General features: G+C 38.1%; 1 protein-coding gene across 4 annotated transcripts in view; it reads right to left on the reverse strand.

Moving 5' to 3' along the window:
* Window positions 1-8,830: 8,830 nt before the first annotated feature.
* MB21D2 (Mab-21 domain containing 2) overlaps window positions 8,831-13,630 on the reverse strand; it is a 97,316-nt gene continuing 92,516 nt past the window's right edge. For all 4 annotated transcript variants that reach the window (XM_016136342.2, XM_036218787.1, XM_036218788.1 and 1 more), the window contains one exon: window positions 8,831-11,596. In XM_016136342.2, the coding sequence (XP_015991828.1) occupies window positions 10,332-11,596 (1,265 nt within the window). In that variant the 3' untranslated portion in view covers window positions 8,831-10,331. The remainder of the gene's footprint in view (window positions 11,597-13,630) is intronic.

Consider the following 13,630-nt stretch of genomic DNA (forward strand, 5'->3'; position numbering starts at 1 on the left):
AAAAATTACCAATAAGCGCTCATCCATAAGAAGAGAAAACACCATCCTGATGAGAAAGCAGTATAGATTGTTCTGAGAAATACCAATGGGAGACACTTTCACAAGGTCAGAATTTTGGTAAATACAAAAAAGTCACATGGCTTGAAAAGTGTTAAGGCTTTCTGGGCCCCTGAAAATCTCAGAAACAACCACAGAGTCATTTTTCAGGAAGGATAAAGCCGTATCTTGAGGGGAAAACACTAGAAGCGAAAAAATAAATTGAACAGAGTAAGGAAAGTGAAGACAAAAAGGAGGAAAGGCTCTGAGGAAGCAGAATCCAGGAAGCACCGTCTGAAGCAGAGAGCGCCGATATGAAAACAAGGCCTGTAGAAGGGGAGGCTGGAACACAGGTAATAGGCAGAAAATGTTATTGAATTCAACTTGGCTCTAGAATCCAACAAGACTACACAGAGGCCATATTTAAAACTTTTAAAGATAAAAACAAAGAAGGAAGTCACTGAGCTCTGAAGCTAGGAAAGATACCCTCTTTCATTCTTCCCACCCAACAGGAATCTCCTTCTAATAGCCCAGAAAAACTCACCTTATTTAAACATAGGAAACAAACAAACAAACAAACAAATATAATTTAACTCTATATAATACAAATTATAAGAAAAAAATATTTAAAGAAAAAAAATTATGGAGTCTCTTGGGTGGGGGTGTACCCAGAGGGACATATGTCAGAGCTCAAGTGAGATGAAGTATCCACTTTGGGAAGTGGGAGTAGCAAAGAGGTGGCAGAAAGAACAAAAGATTAGTTTCAAGCAGAGAAACTGACCAAATATATAAATAAATTAAGGCAAGATTTCTCAGAGCATAGATACAATACGAAAAGATGAAAAGGGAGGAAACTAAAATGAACCCTGGGGAAGTGAACTGAAATTGGAGGTACTGGAATGACCTCATGGTTTTGAAAATATACATGGATATAGAAATAAATATAAGCGTGTGTGTGTAAACCCTAGTTCTCTCCACTGAGAGGGACTAGGAAAAGTGACATACCAGCAGCAATTAACACACCCAGAACTCAGATCTTGGTTTCTAAAAGCCATTTTCTACTAAAAGGAACCAGAATTCCTTGGGGGGAAGGAGGGGCAGGGTGGAAAAAATGATTCCTGGCCTGGAAAAGTAGGGACAGTAGAAAATGATCCTGGAACATTTTTTTTTGTGCATGAAAATGAAGAAATGCTCAAAGAGTAAAAGGGTCAAGAGGAAACAGAAGCCACCTTTAAAGGACTCCCACTGACCAAAATCTGAGACAATTCAAACATCAAAATTAGCAATAATAATAATAGATTATAAGACATTAAATTTAAAAATCCACGAGTCCATCCTAATTTAAATAAATGAATTAAGCAATACTATGTTGAGGAATATGATATTTACATAGTTTGAAAGTACTTACAAAATACTTAGAAAAAAATTAACTTTATAGTAGAGAAACCTAGCAGACATTTTAATCAGTGGCAAAGTTATCATTGCCAGTAATAGAAAATCTAAATAATGTACCACAGGATAAAATATATTAAAAACAGCATAGGTTTTGTGTTTTTACACCCAATAATGCGAAAATTAATTCTAAACCTACAGAAATTCTAAACCTGTACAATGTCCCCTCAGTGTAAACTGAGGGGACATTCTACAAATTAACTAACTAATAACATTCAAAAGTCTCAAGGTTCTAAAAGCTAAGGACAAACTGAGAAGTGGTTCTAGATAGCTAAGGAGACTAAAGAAATATGACAACTAAATGCAATGTTAGAATCTGTACTGAATCCTTTTGCTGTAAAAAACATAACAAGGGATATTGGCCAAACTTAAATAAAGTCTGAGGATTAATTAGATAGTAATAAAACATCAGTGTCAATTCTCTAATTTTGACAATCGAGTTATGGTTGTATAGCAAAATTTCTTTGTTAGTAGGAAATATCCATAAGTATTTGGTGGTGATGAGACATTATATCTACAATGTACTCTTAGAAAATTCTGGGGAAAATGTCTCTGTATTATACTTTCATATTTTCTATAAGTTTGACATTGTTTCAAAAAAACATTAAATTAGAAGAAAGATAAAAATAGACACATAGAAAGCAAAGAAAAAATTAAGAACAGTAAGGAATAAAAATAAAACAGAAAATAAAAGAAAAAAAAAGATTTTAAGATAATGACATATGAAAGACCAGAAAAGAAAATGGAATATGGGTATTAATAGAATCCCCAAAGGAAAAAAAAAATCAAAACAAATACAAATATTTAAAACTATATCTTAAGAAAGCTTTCTAAAATTAAAAAAAAAAAGTTTGGAATATGTATGCTGAAGTGAAACTCTAAGGAACTGATAAATATTTTGCAGAATGGTCAAACCAAAACCTATCCTAATGTGGAACTTCAATGCTAGAGAAAATTTTTTTTAAAAATGGGAGGAGGTAGTCTAAACAGAAGACAAATGATAGTGGGAGTAACATCAATAGTCAATTTAAAAACAAGACATAAGTTTGAATGGTTATCATTGGCTCTTGTTAAGTTCATAGGTGTTATCAATACTGCTCAGTTGTTTATCTGAAGAATTGACACAGAGTTTGAGGTCACTAAAGATTAGTCAAGTGAGAATATGTTCAAGGAAGTTAAGAAAGACACAACTTCTGTACAATCTAAAGTAGAATTTGCCAAGATGTGTTATAACTGATGGTGATAAAAATATGAGTGGGAGTGGAACAAAAGCTTAGATGGACAAATTTATAAAACTTGAAATATTTAAACCTATTATTCATTGTGCTATCAGCAGGTACTCTTGAGGACAATATTTAAATTAATCATGTGTTATAAATACAGTGGCATCGACATTATACTTTACGTACTCTTATAGTGCTAACCATTGACAAGTCTGAGAATTTTCATTTAGAAATAGAAATTCTATAGCCTTTAAAGCTCAACCAGACAGAAAGTTAATAACAGCACTGGTAATCATTTTTTGACTTTTTTGGGTAGAGGGCTGAGATTAAAATTTTTCTGAATATTACTCAGCCATTAAAAAAAGGAAATCCTACCATTTGCAATAGCATGGTTATAATGCTGAGTGAAATAATACAGAGATAAATACCATATGATTTCACTTATATGCGGAATCTAAGGAATAAAAAGAACAAACTAATCAAAAACAGATTCACAAATATAGAAAAATATAGAGAACAATCTGGTGATGGCCAGAGAGGAGGGAGGTTGAGGGGCTGGGAGAATGGGGTGAAGGGTTAAAGAAGTACAAATTAGCAGTTGAGAGATGGTCAAAAGGATGGGGAGCACAGGATAGGGAATGCAGTTAGCATTGATGTGATGGCTAGGTGGAGACCCACAGGAGAAAAAGAGTAATGGGGGGGGGTATTGTTTTATAAACTATATAAATGACTAAGCAATGTACTGTATAATGCACTAATAAAATAAGATTAATTTTTTTTTCCCTGAATGAGAAAAACTGCCCTCAACAGCCATTGTTAAACATTGAATGGCTTTGAAAATTAGCTGTTGTTACAAACTTGAAAATGCATCTTCAACTCAACAAAAAATAACAGGACAAAACACTGCTTATATGTGAAACTTATTCAGCTGTAAAGTCATTTCAGTGACGACTTCTGTTTGAATCTCAAGTACTGCCAAACTGCTTTGTACACTTCCCATGCTGTCAAAAGTTAAAACAAGAAGTGAGATTCCATTGCTGCACAAATATGCAGATGTATTTTCCAAGTTTAAACTTTAGTTCCAGCAGCATTTTTCAGACTGCAATATATATATAAAAGAATGAATCTATGTGGATTTCTTATCCTTCATTCCCACATGTCCTCTCCATACTTTCAAGATTCTCCTTCATTCCACAGCACTTTCCCAAACGTTTCCATAGTTTTACAAATCCTCTTATCCTTCAAAGATTTCCCTAAACATCCCAACCCCAGATTTTTCTCTATGCCCAATTCCTGTGATAATTACCTTCTCTTTCATTTGACTTTTTCTGTATATATCTTTTTCTGTTTATTATATATCCACCTACTCAATCAATATTTCCCCATATACACTGTAAGTTCTCTGAGGGAAAAAGCTACATCTTAAAGTACAACTCAAAATCCCCTGTTGGCAACACCTGAAACACTGGAAAATGTTGGTTCATTAACTGCTTAAGCAAGTATTCTGATAGTTACAAACATAAAAGTGATGAAAGAGGACTATGGAAAGACTCATCAACACTGCTCTTACAAATTTAATTCAACCAACATTTCCTAGGTATCTACTTACTTTTGGCTAGCCATAGAAATGAATCTACTCTCAGGGAATAAAAAGTTAAGGTAGAATTATTTACTGCAATGGTTCTCAACTACAGGCAGTTTTGTTCCCCAGGATACATTTATTAATACCTGAAGACATTTTTGTCACAAATGGGAGATGCAAGATGCTACTGTCATATAGTGAGTAAAGCATCCTACATACAATGACAGGGCAGCTGTCCACAACAATGAATTATTGGGTCCAAAGGTCAAGAGTACCAAGGGTGAGAAACCCTAATTTATTGTGCTAATGTGGGCTGAGATATGTGACTATAGTTTTCAATACTTATTCTCATCTTTTAAATTATAAAGTTTTCATGTGACTTATTATTTGAGAATCTAGGGCCAATGTTCTCTCCCAATATTTACTCCCATTTCACTAGACTAAAAACTTTACAAGACCGGAAACTGGTCCTCTTCTTTCACTGAAGTGCTCAGTAAATGTCTGTTGAATGAATAATTAAGCATTGAAATATTTGTTATCCACTCTCATTCCCCAGCACATTGGTTTAACACTTGCTTTCTAGAACTACTGAGCCTTCAGAAATAGAGAAGGACCTTCAGAGATGTTTTTTAACATTTAAGAATTTAATATCTCTTCTTTAAATAACAATTATGGGAAATTCTAACATGTAAGGCAGATAAAAGTAGAGAAGCTCCATTGAGTCAAAGGTGAGGGATCTGGAGCCCAACGGCCAGCACACTGTGGTGTCCCCTAAGGTGGACACTGAAAATCCAACCCGTTCAAATTACACTCAAATAACAATTGAGAAAACTGAAGTAGAGTAAAAGTAACCAGAACAGGCATAAGGCTAGATAGTGCATTCCTTCATTAAGTGTCCTGAAAGACACATGCAGGATAAAGTTCCCATTTTGTTGAACTAACCTATTATATACTATGCAATTGTAAGTGTGTAGTTAGAACTCCTATATATTTTTTTTAATATCTGAGCATCTAGAGATGATGTTTCCCCCCACGTTCACCTCCATTTCACTAAGCTAAAAACTCCATGAAACCCCTCTTCACCCTGGGGATTCAAGACTTGAACAAAATAAGCGAATTGACTAGCTGTGGAGGCATTTATTCGTGAATTGTTCTTTGCAGGGAGATAGGTACAGCTATGAGATCAATTTAGGCAGAGGAGAATTAGATAAGTCCTTCCACAGATTCTTAATGGTGCAGGCATGTTGCATAATGGTATTTTGGAATTAAGAGAATGTGTAATTTGAAAAAGCACAGTCTGTACATTTATTTTTAAAACTCCCTAATACCTATAATTTTCATAATATAAACCTCAGAAAAACTTGTCAAAATATTTTTTGGCTGGCTGGTAGGAATACTTAGAAGACAGTGGTTCTCTAACACATAATAGGAAAGTGAAAACGGGGTGTCTAAGAGAATTCTACTTGGAGAGGTTGAAGCATGAGGTTTTTTATCAAGAGTGCAGGGTATTTTAAGGTGGGTGGTAGAAAATAGAATTTCATGTAATGACCTGGGGCCAATGTCCTACACAACTGTTGTTAATACAGAAGATTGAGTCTGGGCATAGAACATATGGAAAACAAACAAGCAGTTCATGTTAAAATTCAGAGATCTACACCAGGAACTTCATTGTGAAGAGGAGGAAACCTTCTTGGACTATGTTGCGTTTTCCTATTCTATTATACCCTGTTATGGCTCTTCTCCACACTACTAGCATAAAAACACACAAGATGACTGGAAGGTCAATATGATGGTAAGGAAGGCTCTCACAGGCTGGAGTCATGCTGTGATCTTGTCAGAGTCACAGGATTATGATGGGAGACACTGCCCCAAAAGTTTCTTCTGCAAGGTGAATACGGGGTAGATAGTGATCAAATTTATATACACAACACATTCTTACCTTCTTGTCATGCAACTCCCCAAATGGATTTCTCTCAAAATTTTGTGTAAAAAAAAAAAAAAAGCTGAATAAAACTGATGTGTGAGTTCACTAAGGCCAATGCTCCAGCTATATTTAGTGACCTGCTAGCCAAAAAAGGTTTCAATTTTCCAGTAAAATCCTTTTGTAAGCTATAGCTTTTTAAAATGTCACAAACACAGCTGTGCAGAGGACGCAGAGAGCTCTGTACCTATGACCACGAGACTGGCCTTGGAGAGTTCTTAGAACAATAATGCTACCCTGGAGTGAAAAGAGGAGGAAAAAGAGGATAAGCAAAAGCAATGTCCTCTCATTAATCTAACCTAGTTGAGCGCTCCCTGCCATTTCCACCCATCTCAGTTCATCTGGAGCCCCTGCCTGGTCTGCGAATCCCATTGACCAGTCATAAACTGTCATTGGTTATTTTCAGGTGCATAAATAGAGGAAATGAGAGGTCTAAAATTGAGATTTTAGCAGCAAAGGCCATCTTAGATAGGGAAAGCCAGAAAGGAATAGCTTTGTCTTCTTATTGAAGAAATTATAGCATAAGAGGTACATATTTTAAATTGGCTATCTTCCTCAGAGAGGAGCATTACATCAGTTCAATCAGTTAAGTGTGTGTGTGTGTGTATATATATATATATATATACACACACACACACATACATATATATATACACACACACATGTATATATACACATACACATATATGTGTGTGTGTGTATATATATTTATCTGATATCAATAAAGTTACAATAACAGGAAGTGACATCCATCCTCCCTTTAGTATTAGTGCTCCATTTAATAGCAAAAAGTTTTACCCTCTAGGTCAGAATATGAGAAGTGTGAAATAAAAATCTTTCCCTGACTCCTATTAATAACCAGCTGGGAAGTGAAACAGCCATACAGGCAGCCCTTGGCTGACTCAAGGGACAAGGTTCTGAAGAGAGCTTATCAGGTTGGAAGTTCAGGTGCTTCCCTGAAGACCTTGGCAGAGCTCTGGAGCAACAGGAAGCCCCCAAATGATCTGATCCAAAATCATCAACACTTAGCTCTGATCAGCCAATGGGTTTAATCCTCCCAGGAACTATTACAAAACAGTCACCCTAAAGAAAGCTCCAGTGATATGAAAGCAAGTGGACACACCCGTCCGTACATGTGTATGTGCATGCGTGTGTGTGTATGTGTGTGTGTAAGAGGGTGATGTAAAAGTCACTACAAGCTCTTCAACTAGCCCCAGAAGTCTCCTCCCTGCTTCCTCACATCTACACCTGAAAGTAAAGCTAGCCACATAGGCCAGCCTCTCATTTTCTCTAAAATTATTCTGTAATTTTAGGAATATTCTTATTTTTAAATGTCTGGTCCTAATTGGCTCCATCCACTCTAAAAACCAATGTTTACTTGCATATTTGGATCTCCCATTTCAGATGGGAAAGGCAGAGGGCAGGGAATAATTTACTCTTGAAATATGTGAAACCAGGTCCCATCAGAGAATTGAAAACCTGTTGAGTTATAGCTTGTCTCAACAATATCTGGCCTAAGAGTCTTAGGCTTATGGTACTGATAATAAATAGCAGAAATTTAAAAAAAAAAAAAAGTTTTGAAGTTACTAGATCTTAGGGGCCTTTGACCTTTTTTTATAAAGTTGACCCAAGACTTTTTAGTATTCTCTACTAGAGCTGGAGATAGCAAAAGGAAACTAGGTTCTTATCATACCTGTAATAAATTTTTTTCTGTAAACAAATTAAAAATATTGTAAATATTGCTAATTGCATTTGAGGTGCCATTTCAAAGCACAGTTATGGTAGTATATAGTTGACTTTAAAGGAAGCCAGCGTCTTTGTAAAAACCATCTTTTTGATATGGATATCCTTGATATCTATCCCCAGAGAGAGAAGAGACATGCATCAACTTAATTTAAATACACTGAAATAGTTTGGTATATCAGATTAAATATTTTGATGAACTGAACCAAATTTAAATGGCTAAAAGAACTAAGTGTTGAGTTGTTTAACTAGAAAGTCCACTGGGAGGAGAGGTCTCAGAGTTGGGAGTGGGGAGGGCAGTGTCTGTGGCTCATGCTTTTTCCCCTCATCTCTCCATAGTACTGCCCAATGTCAGTTTCATCCTCAGGCTGGCTCTAGTCATGATTACGAGATAGCTGTTAGAGATAGAGGTCAAGTGCTTCCTCTTCCATATCCACAGTGCATGCCTCTTCCCCGTGCCCCAAGCTAGAACACTGAGCATGTCTCTGATTAGGGTGGCTTACATTCCATGTCCAATCTCTGATTAACGATTGTGGCCAGGGAAATGGTACTCCAATTGGCCTATACCAATCAGGGTGTGGTCTGGAGCCGGGGGAGACATCACTTCCCAAGAAGGACATAGATTATGTGGAGGATAGGTAGATACTAGTAGGAAAATTGGAGAAAGGTAAGAAAGAATACTGGGTGTTCACTATATGAATATCTGGCCTCAAAGACAATAGCAAGCCCCAATTTTACTGAAAATTACTGTTGGTATTACTAATAAGAAAACAGTTTCCAGATTACAAACTAACAACAGTAACAACAACAAAATTCCAATGTCAGTATGTTTCTTTTATTATTAGTTTTGTGTTTGACTTAAGATGGTTGAATGATTTCATTTTCATTTATAAGCATTACATTAATTCCCATGCAAACACCCAAGACCGCATATGCCTGATTTCAAATGGCCAGAATTGAACCAGTAAGTCTGGACATTCAAGATCGAAACCAAAATGTAGCTTGATCTTTCCAATAGTAGACATCATGGTCATCCTTTGAAAAATCAGCAGACCCCTGCCCTCTCAAACACCAGGCTGCCACGAGTCCATACCAAAGCAGAGAGCTAATGCCTTGTGGCACCTAAGCCTGGCAAGTCGCTTCATTCATGAAGATAAGACACCTCAACACCTAGGCTGCCACCCCATAGACATGCCCTGGTTCCCACTCAATAGCAAAATCTGCTGATTTTGAACAGGCATGGTGGCATCTTCTATTTGGGGATTATAAATTCTTCCTGCCAGTTTTCTTTAAAACTCTCAGCAGAAGCAAAAAGATCTTACAAAAAAGCTTAGCTCTCTAAGCCAAAAGAAACACAGACAAAGACGCCTATTCAATTCAGCTTCAGATAAAGTCACTTGGCAGGATAAAGCTTTAAAAACTTCTCTCAGTGAATACCAAAGGCAAAACGGGACCCCAAATTAAAGAACTAAATGTATGTAAAGAATCCTTCTACTGATTGAGAGAAATGAAAAGATGACAGCATTTCAACAGAGGATGTCAATTTATATTGAAATACACACACTGGAACTCTGACAATGGCAAATATTTCATTAGTGCAAATAACAATTATAATGGTATGCTCTTTAACAGGATTTAAATAAGGCTTCAAATAATCACACACACAAAAACTACCACTTGGAAACCTTAATTCTGTTTGGAAAGTTGTCAAACGCACCCTCCAAATCATCCAAAGTTCTGATCTGAGGACAATTACATTCAATGACATTGCTCCAAAACACAATTTGTAGCATTATCACTTTCAGAGTCTACCTTGTTTAGTGGAAAAGGGAAAACTACTCTGGCCACTGGTCAAAAGAACTCAATCCAAGCCAGGTAGCTCCCAGGTTCAGATGATTCTCAAATATCTGTAGTGGGGGGAAAAAAAGACAACCAAAACAAAAAATAATAGAATCCTTATGTCAGAAAAAGATTGTTTCCCCATCCCTATTAACAAATTTGTACAAAGTACAAAACAGAAAAAAGCAAGAAAATTCATGGCCTCTTCACCTATGGCTCAAGTTCTTAAAAAAACAAAAACAAACTATGTGACAATAACTATAAAAAGTAAACAACAAAAACGGAGGCAGAATATGAAATAGTAATATACTGTTTCAGAGCCTGCACCATCCTGCAGAAACAGGAGACTTAAAATGTGTTCTTAACAGATCCAATCTCAGCTGGATATGTAAAAAACGAAAAGACAGCATCACGAACCGCACGACACATTATGAGAGTTTTAGAATCAGGAAACAAAACAAAGGCAGCAAAATGCTCAAAAAAATTTGTCATCGATTCTGAAATGGGGCCTCGTGACATCATCAGGGTTAATAAAAACAGAGATGGACTTCCCCGGGTTCTCAGTCACTAGCTGCTGCAGTTTTTTGGCCAAACGGTCATCAGGCTGGTTGGGGTCCCCTCCGTCGGACTGCGGGGAGGGGATGCTGGTGGTGCTGCCCCGCCTCTGGAGCTCCAGCGTCAGCCGGTTGGCTGCCTTGACGTGCTCGATGGCGGTGCGCAAGTGCTCTGCGGGGTCTGAGCGGACTGAGGAGAGCTTCCGGGCGTGGAGCATTACTGTCTCCTCCGAGAGATGCTCCAGCATGTTGCACTGAGGGATGAAATAATTGGGGCACATCTTGTTGACCAGACAGTGTTGCAGGTCATCGATGAGGCCCAGCAAGAAGTGGGCTGCATAGTCTTCTTGAGCCAAGTAGTTGGCAGGAAGTCTGTCACAGGCCCAAAGCATCATGCTCCGCAGGTGATAGGGGCTAATAGCCTTGGGCCTGGACAGGAGTTTAATGATGATGGCTTTGCAAGCCTGGTAGGCCTGCATGAGGCTGCTAGAGATGCATTTCTTCAACTGCACCTCGCTCCTGGCAAAGGACAGCCGCCATTCATTGTCCTTCTTACCCTTGTAGGAGCAAGCAGGCACCAGGTAAAACCCACTAATGACCTCTTCCTCAGTGATCTTCCCATCCCAAAAGTGGTTCTCCATGAGCCAGCTCTGGGCCACTGCGGGCCAACCTTTGAAAGACACCACAGGGACAATATCGTACAACATGCGACTGCTCCCCACACCCAGAATGATGGAGATGATGGTTCCATTCTTTTCTACCTTCTCCACCTTTGGCATCCCTCGCTGGGGTTTCTTCTGTATCTCTGATAAGACGATGCTGATGGAGTCATAGAACCAGTCAGCCACTTTGGTTGGGGAGAAGAAGTAGTTGGTGGCACCATTGATGTGATCTACAATGGTACAGCAGTCCTTCCATTTAGTGATCGTACCCTCGTCAAAGAGTCGAAGGCTCAGCCAAGAGTGGCACAGGGCTGAGTGGCGCATATCAAGTGTCACAGGCTGATTACGGTCGTGTAGCTTAAGGGCTGGCACCAGAAGGGTGAAGTCCATGTCATAGTCAGTCCCCCGGGCATAGACATTAAGGTCATCTAAGTCCAGGTCCACCACACCTTCTCGGACGCCTCCAGAGAGCAATAGGTACTCATTGGCCACTGGAAGTTTTTGGTCCAACTTTTGCACCATTCCTAGAAACAGAAACAGAAAGCACTATTACCGGAAGCACAGACATAAGAATCTTATGTATCAATATAAAATGTGCCGAGCTTACAAACACCACTTTTCATTAGCAGTACAAAACCAGATCTCGGGCTCCTGCACAGACCCAGCTAACAGCACTTTGTTCTTTCTCTTCAGTGCCAGATTCCATCCTTTTCCAAGTGGGAGTATTATGAAAGATTTTCCTCTCACAGTGAAAACAGAATCTTTTCCAGTCATAAACCAGGGCTCCTCTTGCCCCAGTCATCACCTTGGTTAACGGCACTGCCATCCACTCAGTCAACCAGGCTGACAACCGCAGGAAGCTTCAGCTCTTCTTTTCCCTGGTGTCCATCTCTGCTGCCATTATATAAAACCAGGCTTGTTCATCTCTTGCCAAATCGGTCTCCCTCCCCCAGGCACTCCTTGCTTAAAACCATTCTCTATAAGAGCCATTTTCAATGTGGGCTGTGGACATTGAAAGTGGGACACTTTCAGGGGGCAGTGAGGTCATAATTCTTTTCATAATAATACTATCGCACCGTTTGCTTTTTCCACTGTGTTGACACTTGCACTGATGGTACAAAAGCAATGGAGGACGAAACTGTCGATGCCTTAATTAAATCAACACAGAGGCATGAAACTGCACCGGCAGTCACTGCATTCTTCACTGCTGACACACACTAGCATGAATAAAAATACAGTTTCACTTAAGAACATCCTTAATGGAAAAAAAAAAGGATTCATTTTATTAAACCATAACTCTTGAGCCACTTTCTTATATTCTGTGTGAAGCAAGGAGAAGTAACCGTAAAGCATTTCTTCTTCACATTTAAACACAAAAGACATCTTTTAAAAAAAGCACTCATGTGACTGAGTTGTGGACTAAATTAGCTGCTTTGTTCATGGAACATTTTTACTTTAAAGAACAATTGATATAATATGAGTATTCAGACTTGGGTACTTGATAGACAATTTCCGTAAAAAGTGACCATAACGAGCCTGTTTTCATGAAAACAAATGAAATACTTATTTTCAATGTAAAAATTGGAGCTTTCGAGAACAAATTACATTTGAGAAAACTCAACTCCTGCACCATAAACTTAACACCTTCCCAAATTGCATACTTTGCTGATGACACTGGTGTTAATGTAACAAATCTGACTTTTTGATGACATTGGAAGCTCTTTGAGAATGAGAACCAGGTCTCAAATACGGATTAAGCAGGCACAAAGGTCTACACCCAGGAGGCACACAATTAAAGCTATGATTGAATGACAAAGGAATAGGTGGAATTAAACACGAAGTACTTGAATAAAAGCTAGACATAAATGACTTCTATGAACAACATACATTTACAGCCCCCGTCTCCTGTTTTTTATTATACATTTACTTGTGCTTCATTATCTGACAATCTTCATTATCTGAGCATCACTCTCTGTAACTTAAACAACTTTTCCCCAAAGATAGCAAAGAACTACCACAAACCACAATTCCATTATTCACTGTAATTACTTTTAATCAACATAGTTTGTTATTCATAGGGTAATCTCAATACAAATAAATAAACCATGTTTATGTATTTATGCTACCACTGTATCTCAGAACTTAACACTCATTTATAAAAATATCCTCTTTTCCATGCTTTAAAATCCTATTTTTCAAACCATATTAATCATCTCCTTCCATATAGACTGGAATACAATAAGCTATCACTTTCTTTTCAAAGCAACCATAAGTTATCCACCATTACAGAGTCAACAATTCATCAAAAAGAAAATCCAGTGTATCTGATTTTGGGGCTGTTTCTCACACAAACTGTGTTGTGCTGTGCCACCCAGATCCCTCTTCAGCAAGGGACTTCTTGTCTCAGCTGCTGGGAGTGCTGTCAGCGCAATCCCTTAAGGATTGTCTCAGCTACAAAGAGCCACCTCAGCCAAGGTCACGTCCTGTGGTTGAGGTAGGGGTGGTGGGTACACTCCGATAACTGAGGACACATCTGATAACTGATCAATGTGGGAGTG

The sequence above is a fragment of the Rousettus aegyptiacus genome, unplaced genomic scaffold (genome assembly GCF_014176215.1).
Source record: "Rousettus aegyptiacus isolate mRouAeg1 unplaced genomic scaffold, mRouAeg1.p scaffold_m13_p_4, whole genome shotgun sequence".
Classification (NCBI taxonomy): domain Eukaryota; kingdom Metazoa; phylum Chordata; class Mammalia; order Chiroptera; family Pteropodidae; genus Rousettus; species Rousettus aegyptiacus.